This window comes from Lipophrys pholis (genome assembly GCF_963383615.2).
Source record: "Lipophrys pholis genome assembly, chromosome: 18".
Taxonomy (NCBI): Eukaryota; Metazoa; Chordata; class Actinopteri; order Blenniiformes; family Blenniidae; genus Lipophrys; species Lipophrys pholis.
In genome coordinates, this window is record NC_137646.1 from 11539641 (window position 1) to 11559839 (window position 20199).

Consider the following 20199-nt stretch of genomic DNA (forward strand, 5'->3'; position numbering starts at 1 on the left):
GTTGTCTGGCAGCGTTGACGAGAAAATCCCATTTCAAGGGCCATTACTGGCTCAGTCTCAAGAAGCGACAATAACGACAACCGTCCAAAACAAAACACCCGGAGACGAGAGAAACAGAGAAATGGAGCGTTGCGTTTGCAGCTGGAGCTGACGGCTGGTGGCACGTAAACCGGAGAAGAAAACCTGCAGACAGGTGCTTTTTTTTTTTTTTCTGCCTTCAAACAATAACTTTAAAAACCTGTTTGACTGTTCCCTCTTGATTTATTCCCTCAAATCCCCTCAAAACGACGTCTGTCGGGTTCCAGTCAAATAACATCAAACTCCACGGTGGATCAGAAGCTCCCAGATTATGAAAGGCTGTTCCTTCACTAACTGATGTAACTTCAACTCACGTCTAGATTATAGAATATCTTCCTCAACTAACGGATGCAACCCTTGATAATCCAGGTTATAGAACATCTTCCTCCACTAATTGATGTAATTTCAGATAATCCATATCATAGAGCATCTTCTAACCACTTATTGATTCAATCCAGATTATAGATCATCTTCCTCCACTAACTGATGTAAATTCAGATAATCCGGATTATAGAATATATTCCTCCACTAATTGATGTAATTTCAGATAATCCGGATTATAGACCATCTTCCTCCGCTAATTAATGTAATTTCAGATAAACCAGATTATAGAGCATCTTCAACCCGCTAATGGATATAATCCAGATTATAGAGCACCTTCTTCCGCTAATTGATTCAATTTCTGATAATCCAGATTATAAAACACCTTCTAACCTCTAATTAATTTAATCCGGATTACAGACCATCTTCCTCCTCTAACTGACGTGACTTCCGATAACTTCCATACTATAGAGCATCTTCTTGATGTAACTTCAGGTAACCCAGATTATTAACGTTATTATAGAGGTTAAGTATTTTTGAAATATTCTCCAACAACACTTAAATGTTGAAATTGTCCTTTTGCAAATATTTACCCCTGTGATAGCGCACAAGAGCTACTTCCTGGAGTAACTCTTTACTCTACCCAGTAAAGTAGCGGCGCTCGCGTTGAAGGAGCCGTTCTGTGAGTATAGAAGTACTCATTTTCAGTAACTTGCAGAGCGTCGGTTATCACAGCCTGCAGTGGCTCACAACCTCTGTTTGGATGCGTGTGTGTGTGTGTGTGTGAGAGAGCGAGAGAGAGTGTATTTTGGGCTGAGCAAGCATGCGTAAATGCTGTGTGTGTGTGTGTGTGTGTGTGTGTGTGTGTGTGTGTGTGTGTGTGTGTGTGTGTGTGTGTGTGTGTGTGTGTGTGTGTGTGTGTGTGTGTGTGTGTGTGTGTGTGTGTGTGTGTGTGTGTGTGTGTGTGTGTGTGTGTGTGTGTGTGTGTGTGTGTGTGTGTGTGTGTGTGTGTGTGTGTGTGTGTGTGTGTGTGTGTGTGTGTGTGTGTGTGTGTGTGTGTGTGTGTGTGTGTGTGTTGTGGTCCGGCCTTTCCCAGCAGCAGCAGGGCGGTGATGTGGCGGTGGCGGAGGGGGGTTGATGAGAGGGGAGAGCGAGCCAACCACGCCTCGACGCTTCCTGTCCGTGGCCTCGCTGCTGGCTGTGGCCTCGCTCACTTTCTACCCCCCCCCCCCCCCCCCCCCCCACCCCCCCTTCTGTTTTCCTCTCCTCACCCGTTCGCCCCCGCCGCCTCCTTTCCAGTTCCCTCGTTGGTGTTTTTATTCTTCCTATTTTTTTCTCCTCCCTTCCCTTCCTCTTTCCACCAATATTATTCTTGTCCTCTCTTCCGTCCTGCTCCCGCCTTTTTGACCCTGGAGTCACTTGGATGGAACATTCTTAGATCTCTCTCTCTTTTTTAGGATTTATTTGTTGCGTACACAAACGGTACTTGTCGTCACAATGCAGCGCTGAAGGTTTAAGAGCGACGAGGAGCCGTCGAACCTCGTTTGCTAATTCGTTCTGTATTGTGGTCGTTGTGTGGCTAAGTATAAACCGAGGTAATCCCAGTGTCTGAGGCCAGGCGGCCCAGGCCCTGTTGTGTGGTTCGCCACGTTTTAAACCAAATGGTTGCAGACACAGGAAGTGAATTAGAACGGGTCAAACTGACGATTTGTTGTGTTTTGGTCTGCTTCAGTGTTACTGCAAACATCTAAAGAGGCTCTGAAGGCCGTCAGGTGGAAGGTTGTGATTGATTCTGGTGGAGCAGTTGAGATTTGGACCTTGGACCTCTGGAAATTAATTCCAATGATCGTGTTTCCATGTACTGTGTATTCATGCTCTGCTTGTTTACATATCTGGCCAATCAGATGCCCCGAATATTCCACATTTGAAGTAAATGTGAGTCTCTGAGGTGTTTGAACACACACACCGACAATGGAAGGGGAAAAAGTAATTAATGTTATTTTATGAGAAATCCAAAAAACACTTTTATCTGTTGCAGGTATTTTAAGGATTTAGCCTGATTTAAGAGTTACTCCTTGACGTACCTCTTGGTTGTTTCATATTTGTGGTTGTAGTTTTTACTGTCGGCGTTAATCGATTTAAAAAAGAAAAAAATATTCATCACAAATATGACTTTAAAGATATCACAATTAACTGTACAATGTTCGTGTAGCTAACACACAAAATCTCCAATCTGTGATCCGTGATATTTTATCCTTTTTATGAATGCAGCTGTAGGATTACCCGCAGAAATACATGGAGTACTTGTTTCACATTCCACCTCACTGCACCATCTTGTGGTACAGCATGGTATTGCATAACCAGAGGTGCTAAAAGCTCGCGGTTTTATCTTTACTCACATTTATTTCTTTGTCATTTTGTCATGTTTTTACTTAAAAGACATCACAGCTTGCACGGTGAATAGTCTTATTAAGTGCTGTGTGATCTTTTCCAGCCCCTTGCAGACGGTTTCCTTGAAATCTCCTGATTCAATGTGGCACAGCTGCAGCGGAGTGAAGGAGCAAATAAAGTCTGATTTATCACTCCAGCAGCTCATGTCATTAATTCCACAGAAGAGGAAAATTAGGTAAAGAAAGGAAGAAAAGGACTAAATTAGGAGGAGTGAAAGAGTTCATTTGAGGCGGCTTTTTGCCGTGTTGGATTATCAGAAGTGAGTGATTTGATGTTTTAAGAGTTGCTCCTGGCAGCTGCTGGGTTTTGCTCTCAGCAGGAAAAATCTGCCGCGTTCCATAGAAACCGAATCCCCGTTTCTGCAACGTTTCATTTGAAAAAAGCATTGTTTCAAAAAAAAGTTTTGCATTTACGTGGAAAAGTTTTGAAAAGCACGTCAGAAATTCCGAAAAACAATGTAGTTTTCATGTCGGGCCTCTAGCGGGTGCTATTGTTTGTTTTTGTAATGAAGCCACACACAAGTCCACAGAGAACAATATGCTATTAAGTTGGGATTGTTACCACGGCGCATATGCGCGGTAGCAGCGTTACGTTTTCACCCGTTTTCATGGAGATGGAGTCTGATTATTTTCCAAAATGTTTTTGGTGACTCCGGGCACCGTTGTCGTGTAACCGGACCCCGAAAACCCAATGAGAGGGTCCTCCCTCTGTATCTGTGTGGTAGTATTAGTAGTAGTGTCTAGTATTTGACCAAATTACCTCGACGTGAGAACTGATGGTGCAAAGAAGCTTCAACACGACAACTCCCCTTGACTTCCTGACATGTTTGTGTGTCTCTGCTGCAGATTTCATCCATAAGATCACGGTGCAGGCGTCGCCGGGCCTGGAGAAGAGGAGGAACTCCCCGGACCTGGGATCGGGCTCGTCGCCGTCATTCGGCCCGCGGTTCCGCGCGATCCAGCGTGAGTTTTTTTTTTTTTCTGCTCTAATTTCCAGAAACGACGCAGCATCTCTGCTCCATCTTTCTTTTCTTTTCTTTTTTGCCTTCACACACAGGCTGTGTTGCAACATCGCATCTCTCGCTTTCCAAATCCTCCTCTTTCATGTGCTCTCAACCACCCACGTCTTTTTGTCTTCCCCTGTTTCCCCGTGGGCCCCTGCTCTCTCTCTCTCTCTCTCTCTCTCTCGCTCTCTCTCTCTCTCTCTCTCTCTCTCTCTCTCTCTCTCTCTCTCTCTCTCTCTCTCTCTCTCTCTCTCTCTCTCTCTCTCTCTCTCTCTCTCTCTCTCTCTCTCTCTCTCTCTCTCTCTCTCTCTCTCTCTCTCTCTCTCTTTTCTCTCGCTCACACATACACGCGCACACCCTTTTCCCTTTTCAATAGTCTTTTCCAGTCCAAATATTATCTGACTTCCTCTCAGCGGCTCAGCACATCTCTTCAGCTTTTTTTTTTTTTTTGCTCCCCCCTCCTCCTCCGCCTTCCCCTCGCTTCCCCCTTCCGCGGCACTCGCAGTTCCCCCTTCGCTCCAGCTGGGGGAGCCATTCAGCTGTGCTTCCCAAAGCCGGGGGGGGGGGAGGCCACAGAGTTTATATGCATGTGACGGCTACAGTGCGGTTTGCTGAATTAAAAATACACAGGCAGGAATTCGACGCTCCGCTTGGAAAGAGGGTGGCAGCGCAGATTTACTGTCGGCCTCCTGAGACGAACGCCCTGAGATCTGCCCCCCCCCACACACCCCCACCCGAGCCAGCAGGACCATGGGAGCATCCCAACAAAAAAAAAAAAAAAAACCAAAAGGAAATTTGTGATGCAGCAAACAGGCAATTAAATCAATTTTTTCTCCTCTTCTTCTTCACCAAACAATTACTACTGGGAGTTGACATGAAAGCCGGAGTCACAGTGAAACATTTGTCTGCAGAAGTGGTTAGTAAATCCAAAAACATCTGCCAGCTTCATTTATTCATTAAACAGCGGTCTGGTTTTCTTTGCTTCCTAATGACTCTCCTTAATGGCAGTCACTAAGCCGTGAGTGTGCCTGTCATTAAAATGTGTTTAGTGGATATTTATGCTTGCCCTCTCGGTAGCGAGCGCTGATTTATTGCCGGGTGCCTCCTAAACTTATTTGTCTAGAGAACTGCCAAATTGATTTGCATTAGTCCACGGAGCTGGATTCCATTGTGCCGTATTAAAACGGAATTAGATAACAAGAAAATTAAAGCGGCCCGTATTTTTAGGGATTGTAATAGTTCGCGTTTTTAGCTTCACAGCGGGGCTGCCTGCGTCACATGTGCTGCCAGCTTCTGGATACTGGCGCCATCCTTCTCTTAATTTCTATCTGTGGGGGCAGGATTAGATTTGCTTCTCTATGATTTCCCATTCCTCGCCCCAGCTGCAGTACCTCAGGTAGAGGAATCTAAATTCATACAGTATCAGTAGGTGCACTCCATGGAAGTTGTTAACTTTTTTTTTTTTTCTTGGGTTCCAACATTTCATATTTTCCGTCGTTTTTCCCGGTTAAAAGTCATGACATCTTGGATCGTTCCCACTTCTTTCATCACGTTGAGATCTAAAGAGCTCTAAAGAGTTTGTGGAGTCCTGCGAGGTTGCAAAGGCTTGAAAAAAAATGCGTCCGAGTGATTTCAAATCAACCTGAAATACCTTTACCGCGAGGAAAGCTAATAATTTGCTGCCCTCTCAATTCCAGCTCGTGAGTCGACCATTCCATCCAAACGTTTTGGTGTCGGGAGTGTTTGCAGGGGGGGGCGGGGGGGAGACGGTGGGGACGTTGTTAAAGTTGCCTACAGTGAGAAAGCAATGGTGCCAATCTGACTTGCAAGGTCGTTGGACTTCAGAACTGAACTTTGAGTTTCCTGCACCGTGGTCGTGAAGCCGGGACGCACCGATAACAGTATCAGTTCACGTATCGCTGGTCTGTGGAGTAGAAATGAGGCTTAACAGCATTTGATGAATACTTTCATTTGCACTAGGGCCATTCAAGATTTTGTTAATCGAGTATTTTATTGAATATTCCATTGAGTAATCTGATAAAACATACTTTTGCTTAATTGAAGCCCAGTTACAAAATAAGACTGATCACTTTAACAACAAAAGTCTGCGAAAGGTGAAACTTTAAATTTAATGAAACGAAGCTTCAAGGCAGAGGAAATTCCTCGCTCTTTTTTTAGTCATTGAGGTACTCGAATACCTCGAAGAATCGCTGCAGCCCTAATCTGAACTCGGTATCGGCAAGTTGCTAAAGGTTAGTACTCGTCCTGTAAAAAAAACTGGTATTCTTATTGTAAAAGTATTGAACTTTAAAGATAATGTGAAGAAACTCGTCCCGATTGACGACTGAACCTCTCAGCAGAGAAAATTCACAACATTTAAAGCAACGAGGAAGTCCAAAGAAGGAAGTTTATGGAAGAGATCCTAGAAGTTAAGAAGTGGGCACAGTTTTGAAGAGTTTTGCACTTTTCAAAAGACGATTTCTGCCTGTAGGGAGTAAAATGCTCACGTGACGCTCCGGATGTGGCTCGATTTTTACATTTCTTTAATATTCCTGGGCAGTTTGACGAACGAGTGACATTTTGAACAAAGCCAGTCCTGCTTTCACGAACGTCAGACAAACGACTGAAAAGCTGAATCTCATGTGGCTGTTGGTCGTCTTGCAGGCCCTTCAGATGCTTCCAGTCGCCGCGGTTCAGACCGAAATCCTCCGAATCTTGAGCCAATTCCCTCCCATTTCACCTGACATTGGCGAATTGAAATAATGTGATTGTATCTGTTTGTGTGTGTTCATTAGCATACGGTGTGCGACACTGAGAGGAATCTGTGAGGGTGTGATTTGTTTGTTGGGGCTTGTGACGTGCTGCATGAGAACTGAAGGTTTTCCACTCTGTTCACACGCTCCGACAGACGGTGGCTGTTTGAGAAATGCCGCCAGGGCCTGGCAGGTGCAATCCCAACGTTTTATTATTAGAACTCTGCATTTCCCCCCTTCATCTTCCTCCAGGTCACTGCTGCTTCCACTCACACTTTCTGCCCCACGAACCAGTTAACGCCTGTATTACAGCGTCCGCGTGGTCCATGCTGGAGTTAATCAGGACTGGTAATGGGTAGAAGTTTGAGGTTTATATGTTGTAGATGTGAAGAGTCATTTAAAGGTCACTTTTTTCGTTTGTTGCGAGATTCATAGCAATTACTTTCCCGGTTGTATTCATTTGTTCTTCCGTTTCTCTGACTTTTTGTCTGCAGTCAGCCCCAGCGACAACAGCAGGACGTTCGGTCTGAGCCCGGTCTGGCCCCTGGAGGCCCCTCCTCTCAAGCAGGCAAACGGAGACCTGAGGTTGAGTCCCCACTGGAGGCCTCAGAGCCCGAAAAGTCCCAAAAGCCCGAAAGTCCTGCGCCTCAGTCCCCAGGAGAGCAGGTACGGTGCTGCTTTCTGTTACGTGGAACTTCCTAATTCATCGCCGGGCCTTAGATGAAATTCTCTCTGCTTTCAGTTTGTCCATGAGAGCCAAGCTGCTGGGATCTGACAGTAATGAGAATGGAGAGTCCAAGGATGACTTTGAGGAGTACCGGCCCTCCACGCCCACCCCTCCCCCTGCTCAGAACGGTATCCGACGCCCTCCGTCAGCGGCCCGACCGCCGTCCGCCACATGTCCTCCATTAGCCGCCCTCATAATTCACATTGGCACGAGTGTGAATTATAAATAGAAGCCTGAATGAATAATAAATACGCTGAGTGTTCCTCTTCTGTCTCTTTCTTCTTCTGTCTTCTGAAAACTTTTCTCCGTCTCTGCAGGCTCCGCAGTGAAGGACAGCCTGCGGCTTCCCCTACCTCAGGGAGACTCGGGCAGTGAGGAGGGCGGCTCCTCCCCAGCAGGCTCCCCCAGGCCTGAGAGGGGCTCTCTCAGTGGTCTGATTAAAAACACCCACCGGGCCCTGCTCGGTGGCGGCTCCCTCCTGGCCTCTGTGGGACTGGGCCGCTGCCTGGACATTCCCCCCAGGGTTCCCCCTCGGACTAACCCCCCTACCCTGGAGGATCGCACCTCCTCCGAACTCGAGATCTCCCTCCCCAAGCCCCTGGCGTCGGACCCCCCGGTCGTGGACGATCTCATCACCTTCTCCACTTCGGAGCCGCTGCGCAAGCCGCTCTTGGAATTAGCGCTGCAGTACCAAGAACTGAAGCCCCTGCCCCTGACGCCACCGCCGCCGAACCCCCGCGAGAGGAGCGGCCCCCGGACGCCGCAGACGCCGCAGAGTCCAAAGAGCCCCCGGACCTTGCTAAGGCACAACAGGAATAACCCGGGAGATTGGACCACCAGTTCCACTTCCTCCAACGGGGAGCTGAGCTGCGAGTCCTGGGAGCACCGAGCCGATCGGAGACGGAGGTCCAGTCAAGGCCTGCACGCGTCTCAGCTCGGTCAGTACAATTACTCAAGCCTTTATTCCAGAGGTCAACAAGCTTTTTGACCAAATGAGACATTTTTGCCAATTTTTCCTCCAAATAAAATAAACGTAGAGCCGAAAACACATTAGTTGCCTTCAGACTGAAGAGAACATAGCTTATAGATGTATAGTTCACTGGTTCATGTTGCATTTATTAAATCTAAAAACTCAACGATGCTAGTTTTTCGCTGTTTCTCGTGGTTTACGCAATTTATTTTGGCGAAATGTCATTTTGAGCCGTTCAAACTGTTTTCGCTGTTGGAAACGGGTTCATCAATCTTTCCACCATAACAAAAAATAGAGGTAAGATGGCATCGTTGGCATTGAAAGCAGATGTCAGTGCATATGTATGGAAGCTTTAGTTTTGTTTTTTTCGGTGACGTTTTTCAGAGAGGTGTTTGCTCGATCAAGCGTCGCCCCTCGTCAGGCGTGACGAGACGCACGGTGACGTCCTGCGAGCGAAGCTGAACGTCTCGCTGTCACTCTGAACTCCCTCATCCGGCAACTTCGACTTAAACTTTCAAACTGGGCTCAGGATGAGCTTGTTTCACTTTGGGCCTTGTTACAGCCCGATATGTAACAACGACCCGAATTATTATCAAATATAATGTAATGAAACGCAAAATGTAAGAACTGGTTGATAAGGTGATCTTAATATGTTTATATATTATTTTGTACCAATGACTGGAGAAATAGATTACAGGTTATAGAGAACAGGAGACTATAAATGACTTGTGCAGCAGCAATCCCACATAAATACCATAAATTGTATTTAGATATATGTAGAAACAAATTGTCCAAACTTTTAGAAGTTATTCTTTCAGTGTTATTCAAATTGAAGCAGCTCAAGTCCAATCCGTAAATCATTGACTTACTTTAAGATGTAATAGAAGAATAGCCTGCCTCATAATGTCATATTATAAAGTTCATTATCTAGCAGGGCTGGAATGAGACTCATTTTCAGTCCTGGAGTTTCGTACCTCAGATCGGCCCACTTTAAATCTCCACCTATTAAAATCATGTCGTTATAATCTCACATGAGAATTCCATGGCGCTGTTCTGTAAAGCCTTGCAATTCAGTGTATTTTTCGAAAGTATTTCCAATTCATTGCAAGTAAGGGTTGCTTCAAAATAATTCATAATTTAGTTCAACACAGGTGCACCAACATTATACATCTTCTGTTTTTTTAACATATATTTTCAGAATCTATAGTTCAAATAAGTGTTAACAGATATCCAAACTATAAAAATGAAACAAAAACATAAAATATTAGATTCTTAATATAGAATTAAAAAATGAACTTTCTTATAACACTATCATCTGTTTTACAAAGAAACATGACTGACCCTGAAACATTAATTAACCCTGAGCTGTGCACTGGTCTCTGCCTCTTTGTTTATGACAAGGATTCCTTCCTCAGTGCTCATGAGCACGAATGCCTCAAGTTTCTTCTGGTCAAACGGCTCCTGAGTCTGTTTTTAATGAATTGTTGAGAAACGTCTCATATGTTGGAAGTAATGCTTGATTGTTCACACACTGTTCCAACAGCTCAGCTGTTCCTTCCATAGTGACGGGTTCAATCCCCTCATCCCCACTGGCACTGCTTCTCACACTAAATCACTTTTTAAAAATGATCTAAGTTTCTCAGCATAAATCTCCCCTTTTTACAAAGTTCAGTTCAGTTTCATTAATGTAGAGCTGAATCATCTGGAATCTCAGGGCATTTCTCATATGGAGCAGGTCTCCATCCTCGTCTTCATCATATTGAATATAATAATCTGATCTATCCTGAGAAGTTTCCCAGTCATGTGGTGTTGCATCATACTATTATTCAAATGATATAATTTTATGTTCTATGCCACAACGCCACAGAATTCATTGACTTGATAATTAAATTGAACAGTGGTTTGGAGGCAAAGAAGGCCTGGCATCTTGTTACATTATTGACCAGTTACTACATTTGAGGTTTTATTAAATGTTTGAAATTACATTTTGAGCTCAGCACTTGTTACATTATCGACCAGTTATCACATTTCAGGTTTTATTGTGTTTATATTTTATAACAATTCGGGTTGTTATAACATATTGGGCTCCAACATTCCTCAATATGTCAGTTGAAGTCAGTAATAATGCTGCCCCCACATGGTTACTGGTGGTACTGCTTCATAAGCTTCCAGAAGAAGGGCGAGAGTATTGATGGAAGGCTTAATGTCAAATAGAAATGAGCCTTTAAACTAAACAGGTTCTCACTGTCTGTTGTTGCTTGTTTTATCTGCACTGTGATGAAACATGGCTTCATATGGTTTATCAGTAAAAGAAGCGTCATTCAGTTGATCATTGAAAGCATCTGAGGTTTTAATGTGTCGATGTGTTAATGTGAAGCAGAGGTGTCGTCGTTATTACGGTCTCAATGTTTGCTCACTGTTTAGAAGAAATGTGGAAAACTTGGTTCGACGCAGGGTAAAGAAAGTGGCATCACGGCCACCTCTGCGGGCTGAGTTCTGACCGCTCTCTTTTAATTTACCTCACACGCTTCTTCCTACTTAATTAAAGAGCAATCGGAAGTCACCAGAGAGCTCCTTTAAAGTACAGCCTCTTCCGCAGATCAGGTCGGTGATTTGCTTTTTTAATTTAGCTGCAAGATTCATCTGCGTTTCCTCAAGAGCGCCGCTCCAGCTCCCGGAGTCCCTCCCTCCCCTGCACAGGAGCGAGGATCCAGCTTCTACCTGGAATAATGCGCCTCCTCAGCATGACAATGTTCCCGTCGCAGTCCTCGCCAAATTAGCACCGTGCCTTTTTTTAGTGAGATCTTCCCGGTACAAGGGAGGCTTCAAATGCTGCTCGGGCTTTTCTCTCTTTCTTTTTTTTTCTTTTCCATTTACATCAAAGCTCTTTCTTCTGCTATTTGCATATCTCAGGTAACAGCTGGCCCTCCACACTTCCCTGCTAATACTTTCTTAGCAGAACTAGAATCCAGGCTTGTGTTTAGTTTTTTTTGTTTCCAATTTCCTCCCTCCGTCTTCCCCTCACACTTCCTCACAGTTTTCTTTTTATTGCTGAGTTAAAGATGAATACCCAACATGAAGCAGCATAGTTGAGCTCATATAGGCCCGATGCAGCGAGACTCTGGACAGTTTTCGCCAACACAGCAGTGTTGTTGTGGCCCCCTTGTCTTGGGTCACCTGCTGCTATTTACTACACCATCATCTGTATGAGTGGAGAAGAATTTCTTCCGCATGTTGGATACCAAGGCCGTGTTTACACGACAACAAAAACGAGTGGAACCGCAAAGCTTTAATTGCATTTGGGGGATCCGTTTCCACGACAGGGCTGCTCGAATGATGACGTTTATAACGTACTGTTCTCTGGCCACATGTATGCGTGGTTTCATTACAAAAACAAGCAACAGCGCCACCGTGTGGCCCGGCATACTAAGAAGGAACTAGTTTTTTCTTCCTTCTGGTTCCTTTTGTGGGGGGGCTTTAGAGCTTTCTACTACCATAATTCCAGACTATAACACGCTACTTTTTTCACACGCTTTGAACCCTGTGGCTTGTAAAATGACGCGGCTAATTTATGGATTTTCACAGGTTTCCAGATTCTACTTCCGCATGTAGATAAATGCTGTTTTGAGCGCCTCTACTTCTCCAAAACTTGCCCTGAAAGTGGTATTTCTGCTCTTCGTGACTTCTTGTGCTGCTTTCTGTGGTCCAGAACTCCAGCAGCTGGCAGCCGTGAGTGATGCGTTCAGGTGCATCACGTAAAGCCGCCCTGCTGGAGTCTGTGGCTGAGAAATCTTCTTCCTCAGAATCACAAACAGCAAATAACAGATTAAATACTTTATCAACAGAGATTTTTTTTGCGGGTGCTGCTTATATCCAGGTTCGGAAATTATGTTTTTTACCAACATCAACTTTAGACACATTTAATACACAAGTGAGATACTGAGGCGGCCTGTTCTGCTGGTTCTCATGTTAACAGGCATGGATGCGGGCATGTGATCGTGTCGCAGGATTATACCGCCAACCAGAGGCCTTGTTGAAAACTAAGTTTTCATTATATTGCTCAGTAAAATATGAATGCAGAACATCAAGCCAAGGGCACACAAGCAGAATGCAGCGCCGGCGGAGGATTGCGAGCGCTCTATTTTTGCCCGTCGTCTTTCTGGCCGCTTTCCTCGGGCAGCTTTGGGAGCTCGCCTGGAGCTCAGTGGTGCGTCTCAGGCTGGAGCTGGCATGCGCCAGGGGACACATACATGACACATGGTTAAAATAAAAAAAAAACAAAGCAAAGCATGGCATTCAGGAAAGGATTAGCATTCATTTCCACGAAATCAGCAAAACGTGGCAGGTTTTTTTGTGTTTCAGAGTGATTTTACAGTCCATTCGCATGTTTCCCCCTCCCCGATGCTCTGGCAACTGTTCGCAAGCGTAATGGCGGAGGCGTGAGGTTTCTTTTTAGAGCGAGTCGGTGAGCTTTAAGACTGCCCCGTGGTAGCATTTCACACTCCGTTCCCATTGACTCGCTGAGCCCGGGATTTCTCCACCAGCGTGCCGACGCGCCTTCGTTATAAACTGCACGCTGCTCATGACATCACCAAAGCACAAAGGTAATTAAGAAGCCAGTTTTTTAGCAACATCTTATCGGGTTTATTGACTGTAATGACTCGGATGCAGACATACTACGACAAGGTTGCCGGCGGTGAGCTTGAAAGAGAATTCTGGAAGATTTGTGCACTTTTTTGTTGTTGTCGTCGTTGCTGCTGCTCTCATGTGACTTCTGATTGCTCTTCCTTGTCAGCCGAACAGCTCAGTGGCCTTGGAGAGTTGCAGTTGATGTAAATAATGCCATTTGGCAGACACATCACATTTGCGAGTCGCAAATGTTCATTCAGGCTGATTTATTTTGAGTTTAATGTTCTTGTCAGCGCTAATTTACACTTTGCCGTTTGCTGCTGTTGCCGCTCTGTCAACGAGTTTCTCGCCGCTGTGTTCCACTTAATTTAGACTAATTGTGTCGACATTTTCTGCTTGTAATTGTTCCATTTTGCAACAATACTTCCACACGTCTTTCATCTCCGACTCATCTGGCAGGTTTCTGTGTTTAGCTGAATATTAAGCGAGCGCGAGCTTCAGATTGGAGAGAGGTGCACGAAAGAGCAGCAGGGCAGCACTGCGGAGGATTGAGAGTAATTTGCAGATTAACAATTAAACCCTCCTCAAGCAAGGGAAGATGATGAAGATGTTTAATATGTTGACTGTGTAGCTCTCTGCCCATACTGCACCTCTGTTTCTGCTGTTTTAAGTTATTGAGCGGGTTCTTGGTGAGAATAACATTCTTCATGTTTTCAGGGATTTTTTAAAGAAGGCCCTCTTTTCATTTACTTCCTCTAATAATGTTATAGTTCAGGTGACAGACAGACAGACAGACAGACAGACAGACAGACAGACAGACAGACAGACTTCTGTTATAAGATAAATAGGTCTGTCTTACAATGAAAAATCATTCAGATTTAGACTAAGGATCTTAATCTTCTGCTAGTGTGACTTTAACCGTGTTGTCTTGACTTGAGGAGGTACATTCTATATCTGTCTTTAACGGTTTCTCTTTTTTCCAGTGTTGGACCTTCCCTTGTGCCAGGACACGCAGGACTCAGACGACAAGCCCTCCCTGCCCTACGCTAATCCTGCTCTCTACAGCCCCAAAACCCGCCGACTGGAGGTCAGCGTCATCCCCCGGCCCCGCCCGTCCCCCATCCGCCCCCGCATCGACCCCTGGAGCTTCATCTCGGCCGGCGGCAGGAGTTTAGCTGGGGGCCGCAGCCCGAACCGCTCGGACAGCAACCTCTTGAGCCACCACCCCTCGCCCACTAACCCCTTCACCAACTGCGACCCGTTCCCCTCCCCCGACTGCGACCCTTTCGCTCTCAAGGCCGACCCCTCCGGCGGCTTGGACGTAGCCTCGCCCTTCGACCCATTCTCCGCTCCCTTCTCGGCGCCCTTCCCCACCTCCCGCTCCGCCCCGTGCTCCGCCAACGGCTCCCCCACGCTGCCTTCGTTCCGGATAGCGCCGATCAACCCGGCGGACTCCCCCCTCGTCGACCTGGACTGGGCGACCTGCGGCAGACCCTCGGACGGCACCAAAGAGAGGGTCCACCCCCGCAGGATACTGGGACTCAAACCCTTCAAGTCCCCGACGCAACTCAGAGACGACCGCTTCTAAAAGAAAAAATAAGAAAGATCATGCAAACTGCCTGTTCAATCACAGCAACACAATCCAGGGCTGCTTCACCAAGTCCCACATCAAAACAACGATTCGGATTCTCTATTCCCTTGTTACTTACCCCACCGCGGAGGAGGTGGGCGGGGGGGGGGGGGGGGGTTTCCTCAAGGGGAGCACCAATCATTGCAGGTCGGGCTTCTGTGCCAGCCCGCTGCTTCAGAAATCAGAAAGCCATTGAATGGTTTCCCCACATCTCATTCTTCCTCTGTCTCTGTTTGCCTGTCCCTTTGAAGGGGCTGAACACAGATCACAAACCCCATCTCAAGATTCCATCGGGCGGCTCGTATCGCCCGCTTTCATCTGGTTCCCTCCCTTTGAAGCATCGTGACAATGCAGAGGTGGATAAAGCCACTTGCACAGCTTCATCTGCCTCTACCTCTCCGCAGACTGAAAGCGTTCAGCACATTGGGAAATCGGAGTGCCTTATTTCGTGAAGTGCTTTTTTAATATATATCTCCTCGAGCTTCCTTGAATGGGTTAAAGAAGAAGCTCCGAACCCGTCTACAATCGGCTTAACATTGCTGTGTCAGAAAACGTGTGTGTCTAGACTCATTGTTCAAGGAAAGCTCACTTTTTAAACAAAAAAAAAATTCTTATGCCTGTTGCATTATGGGAGAAAAGCACTCAGAGTGGATATTCTAGGCCGCTGGTGGAGACAAAAGCATGACCCAGGCATTCCACTCGGAGGCAGATAAAATTCCTGTCACATTCCCCGGGAAATGCCAGGGATTGGACGGATTCATGGGGCTGGCAGGCGACAGGAAACTAAATGGGGGGGGGGGGCGGGGGGGCTCTGCATCCCCTTTTCGTATGCCAAAGAATGCCACTGTGACAGGGCGAGGGGCAGGGACAGGGACAAAGTCTGTAAGTAGGTTGTTTTTTTGTTTTTTTTACCTCCATACTGAAACCGGGAAGCTTGGATCGTGTTTCATCAGAACAATCACTCATCTGTTATCATTAAGTCTTGAAATCTCATCAACCGTCTGTGTGATGCTGTGGGAAGGTTCAACCAAAGTCGACAACACATAGAATACCTGCGTGGTTTGTTCCGGAGCCTCTGAGCCTGGTCACTTCTCGGATCTCAAATAAAAAAGTACACTTCTTTTAATCGCCCAGCCAAACGTTCCCAGACTTTCATCAATCACGTTATAGTCTCCTGAGCTCGTAATCGATCAGGATGGATTGAATTTTATTTAATTTTTTTATAGGAAAAGCAGGCGGTTTCTTAGCGTAGCTTAGCATAAAACTGAGTCAGTCAAACGTCTCTGAAGTTGATTCATCAGTGCAATATTGCTGCTTTGAATTATTTGGACACTAAGCTCAACTTAAGGAGACAGTCTTGACTACGGAGGCTCTGACCCACCAGAAGGACCTCTTGACTTTGTCTAAGTTGCGTGAATACAGCAGGAATATTAGTGACGCTAAAACCAGGCTACAGTGTTTCCAGCTTCAAGAAGTTTCTTGTGGGTGAATATTTACAATTTTTGGTGAAAGTTAACATGATCATTTACCTATTTGACAGACTTTTTTATGCTAAGCTACGCTAATCTCCATTATTATGACACAAACAGGATCGTTCATCCTTTTCCCCAATGGGTTGAACAGTTCGGAAGTTCACAGGTAATTTACAGTGATTTACTGGTTTGTCAAGTTTTAAAAAAACTATTATTGCAGCTCTGATTCATGGTGGGGAAAAGAATGATTTCACCTTTGTTAGAAAGGCCGGGTTAGGTTCCTGTGGATAACTGGGCGGTCGGGTTGTTTACTGCCATCGCTGACAGACTACGCTACAGCCTTCATCTGGCACTTTCTCAAGGGTTTTAATCAAATTATCCTGGGGAATGTACAGCAAGAATCCTCCTGCAGCAGAGAATACTTTCTCACAGAACAAGCCTGTCGAGTATTAATCTCAGCGCATGCTAGCAGCTGATAGACGCCCACTTTTAGCCGGAGCCCAGGTCCGATGTCATCGAGTACAAACAGAAATTGACTCCCTCGCCGACACCATGTCATTGAAAGACAACAGCGTCTTTGTTCCGACCAAGAGTGAAAACCTTGTCTCTTTGCGATTAGGCTAATAATCCTACTGACGAATGGAGGGAGCTGATAGCGATAATTAGCCTTGCGATAAGAGCAGGGAGCATTAACGGAGTGCTCAGATATTTGGTTAATTAATTTGCCCCCGACTTTTGCGAAAATGCCCTGCCCACCCCGGGCAAGGTGTAGAATTGCTTCCTCCTCGTATCGGCTGATTCAAGCTTTTTTTTTTTTTTTTTTTTCCCCAAAACCTTACCTTGTTTCTTTTTCACACTTCATCCTGCCCTTCTGCCACCGAACGCTTTCTTGAGGGCAGTTTCGCTCGGAGTCGACAGAACCAAGAAAATCGGAGTCAGTTTGTTTTATAGGGGCAGGTTTCCTACAATATTGTGCCCGTTCGTCATCTTACAGGCATCCGAGTTGACTAGAACAGAGCTTGTAAAGGTTTTATTCTTTGACACTGTGGTAAAAAAATAATAAAATAAAGACGATTTAAGGCTGTTTTCTCTTAGTTCAGCCAAAACGCCTGGATGGATTTAAAATATTGCATTCCCAAATATAAAGAAAAAAAAAGAGCTAATCTGTCCTGAATCGATTCAATAGTTTAAAAGGACAGTATTTATTTTTTACCTCCATACAACCACTGAGATGCTACATTGATTGTTAATGTACCAATTGATCACCTTGTTTCTTTAATACCATCCAGACTTGCAGTGTCCAGAAAACGTATAGTCCACATACTATTTACCTTGTGATACACAACAAAATGTGCACCAGAGATAAACACATGTTCAACACCCCGTGCTTGTTCTAGTCTCTCAAATACTCAAATAAATGTGCAAACTACTGAAAGTCTGTTTAAGATCCAGAGGTTTCCTTCTGAATAAATTCGTCGCAAGATTATTGTTTCAACAATGTCGAGATCGTCATTCATTCACCTTTGACCTGCAAACTTTTCCGAGTTTGATTAGAGACATCAGGGAATTCTGGATTCTCTTTCAGTTTCTATTACCTTGTGTTAACAGGAAGTCACTACGGAATAGCAATAAATAATCTTTTCAATTGATTCAGATTTTTAATGTCTCAAAATCCAGTAAAGTAATAAACTCAGAAACCATATTTTGACCTGGCTTACGGAGCTTTAGCTCACTTGACGCCTGCTTACTCGCCGATGATATCAAGTGAAAACGCTAAATATGTGTTCCGTTCACACGACGACAATGCTCGGAGTCGCTGAAAATGCAACTTTTTGGAAAACGTCTCACAAGGTGGAATTTTCCAAAAACGCTTTGCCTCCGTTGACATGGAAACAGGTGAAAACAACACTTTTAATCTATTCTTCTGTGACTGTGAAAACGCTGCTACAAGACATGCTGCCAAACTCAATGTTGTATTTTTATATAATAACAATAAAGCTACTTAACTTGAGGGTTTTATTGGTGAGCAACCCGGAATAACAGTCCAACTTGATCGTCTGTCCATACGAATGTCCGTGCACTCGCCAAAACAACCAACAGCGCCAACTCGTGGCCTGGCATGGTAACTACGTTGTTTTCTGTGTTTCTACCTTTGCCATGTAAACGGACGTCATTGTCAGGATTTTGCTGTGTAAACGTGAAACTTTTCTGAAACAAAAACGATGCGTTTTCACTTGAAACTTTGTCATGTAAATGGGGCCTTAGCTTTAGCTTACTTAGCTATTTCCTAAATAGAATAAAGTGTTCTACAGCATCTACAATGACTAACTTAAAAAAACAAAAAGAAACCCAACTGTAGACAGTGATATGGCTAAAATGGCTAATCTGAATAATCTGACAGTACATTTAAAAAAACAAGAAAATAAAAGGGCTAAAACTACTCGTGATGTTTAAAAATGGCCCAACAAACATCAAGTCTTGAAACAGGTTGAAACTGTTAAATTTGATCTCAAAACCTCAAAAATGCCAAATGACCTCTGCAGCAATGACCTTGATGTAAAACCCAGTCAAAAATGTTAATATGCAGCCAGATTTTATTTAAAGTGGGCAGAAACAGCTCTAGTTGTCGTGACGGTTGTAAACCCCTTGACTAGAAAAGGTTTCTGGTACTGAAGGAGGAATGAAAAGAAGAACCAGCGTTTGGTATCAAAGATAAAGGTTCTGGTGATGAACTTAAAGTGCCGAATCAAAAAGACGTAAGTCTTCCATCACCTTTCGCTCCGGACACTCAGGTATAGATGTTATATTCAGGCCGCCTGTTAGAATTACCCGAGTACTGGAATGGACAATTTCGTGCGACTGGAGCTTGACGTTGACCTCTGTTCCTGTTGACCCGCCGTCGCCTGAACGCGAGCTCCTCCCGAGGTTTAATATCGAATCTGTCTCTCCTCGCCTCCCTCCGCCGCTGACAAGTGATGAGTTATTGCCTTGTCTCTTTGTGTCGGCGCGTCAGCCGTCTCCTGATCGTCATTACGCTCGGTAGCTCTTATTGTCAACAGATCCCAAAATCGTGGGAGGAAGAGAGAGAGAGAGAGAGAGAGAAACAGACACATGAGAGGATTGAAACGTCTGGCAGATTATTTTTGTCAGGAATTCTCCGTGTGTCAAGTATCCACTTCAACCTGCCACTCATGTTCTGTCTGGGCTCGGCGCTGCACTTCAAATTCCCCCCTCGCATCTGAGGTTCAATCGAGCTCCTCATGGATCTCCATCCAGTGACTGATGACGTAACCGATCGCTGGGATCGTTGCCTTTTCATTCAGGCATTTTGTATAAGAGCTAAATCGTCCGATCGTGTAATCTGAATCTGATGGATGTCGGGTTTGCGAACTGACGGAATAAACGGGGTTTTAGGAGCCACGATTCTCTGTTTGTGTCGTCGGGTTCATGAAGCGTAGCCGACAGTCAGCGCCGGGTAGTTTGTGACACTCCGCTCGTCCAGGCATTGCCCCGTCCACTGCCGCTGCCAGCGGCTGGCACCGTTACCGCCGAGTCTCTTCACGGGCGAGGCCCCCGGATGTGGCCGCTGGCGAGACGGCTTCGGGTCCCTCAGCGACAGGCAGCAGGCTCTGTTTCAGGGTTCACGCTTCCAACTTTCAATTAGCAAACGGTGAAATGCTCAATGCGTCACATGAATACGTCTAATGAGAAGGCCGAAGCTCTGACCTGACCGTCTACTCATGAGCTGTTATTGTGTTGAAGTCAAGTCACAGCCGTTATGCAGATTTAAAATAACACACTGCCTTTGTGACGAAAAGTGCTACTAATGCAAACATCCACCAGGGCTACACTTATTATCTGATTTACCTTGATTAGGCCATTGATGCTTCTGCAGCTTGTATCGGGTTGATCCTGTTATTTTCTATTAGCTTTAGAAAATACGACCGCCAGCAAATCTCTAACCTCTTTCTAAACTTTCGGTTCAAATGAGCACAGCCACCCAGTGTCGTATGGGGTCATTCACAGCACGGCTCTTTACTGATTCACATTTCCTGTCAATGAGGCTGCAAACTGTCAATTTGCTCAGTCAAGTCATAAAATAGAATTGAAAACTGAATTTAATTAAAGAGGATGGTTTTGACTTAGCCACAATTTCTTTCCAACT

At 45.2% G+C, this 20199-nt stretch overlaps 1 protein-coding gene across 1 annotated transcript in view; it reads left to right on the forward strand.

Moving 5' to 3' along the window:
- LOC308123640 (mitogen-activated protein kinase kinase kinase 11) overlaps positions 1-17165 on the forward strand; it is a 54229-nt gene extending 37064 nt beyond the window's left edge. Inside the window, exons 6-10 of the mRNA XM_080486218.1 lie at positions 3696-3812; positions 7101-7272; positions 7349-7461; positions 7651-8271; positions 13916-17165. Coding sequence (XP_080342344.1) covers positions 3696-3812; positions 7101-7272; positions 7349-7461; positions 7651-8271; positions 13916-14520 — 1628 coding nt within the window. The 3' untranslated portion in view covers positions 14521-17165. The remainder of the gene's footprint in view (positions 1-3695; positions 3813-7100; positions 7273-7348; positions 7462-7650; positions 8272-13915) is intronic.
- Positions 17166-20199: the final 3034 nt, after the last annotated feature.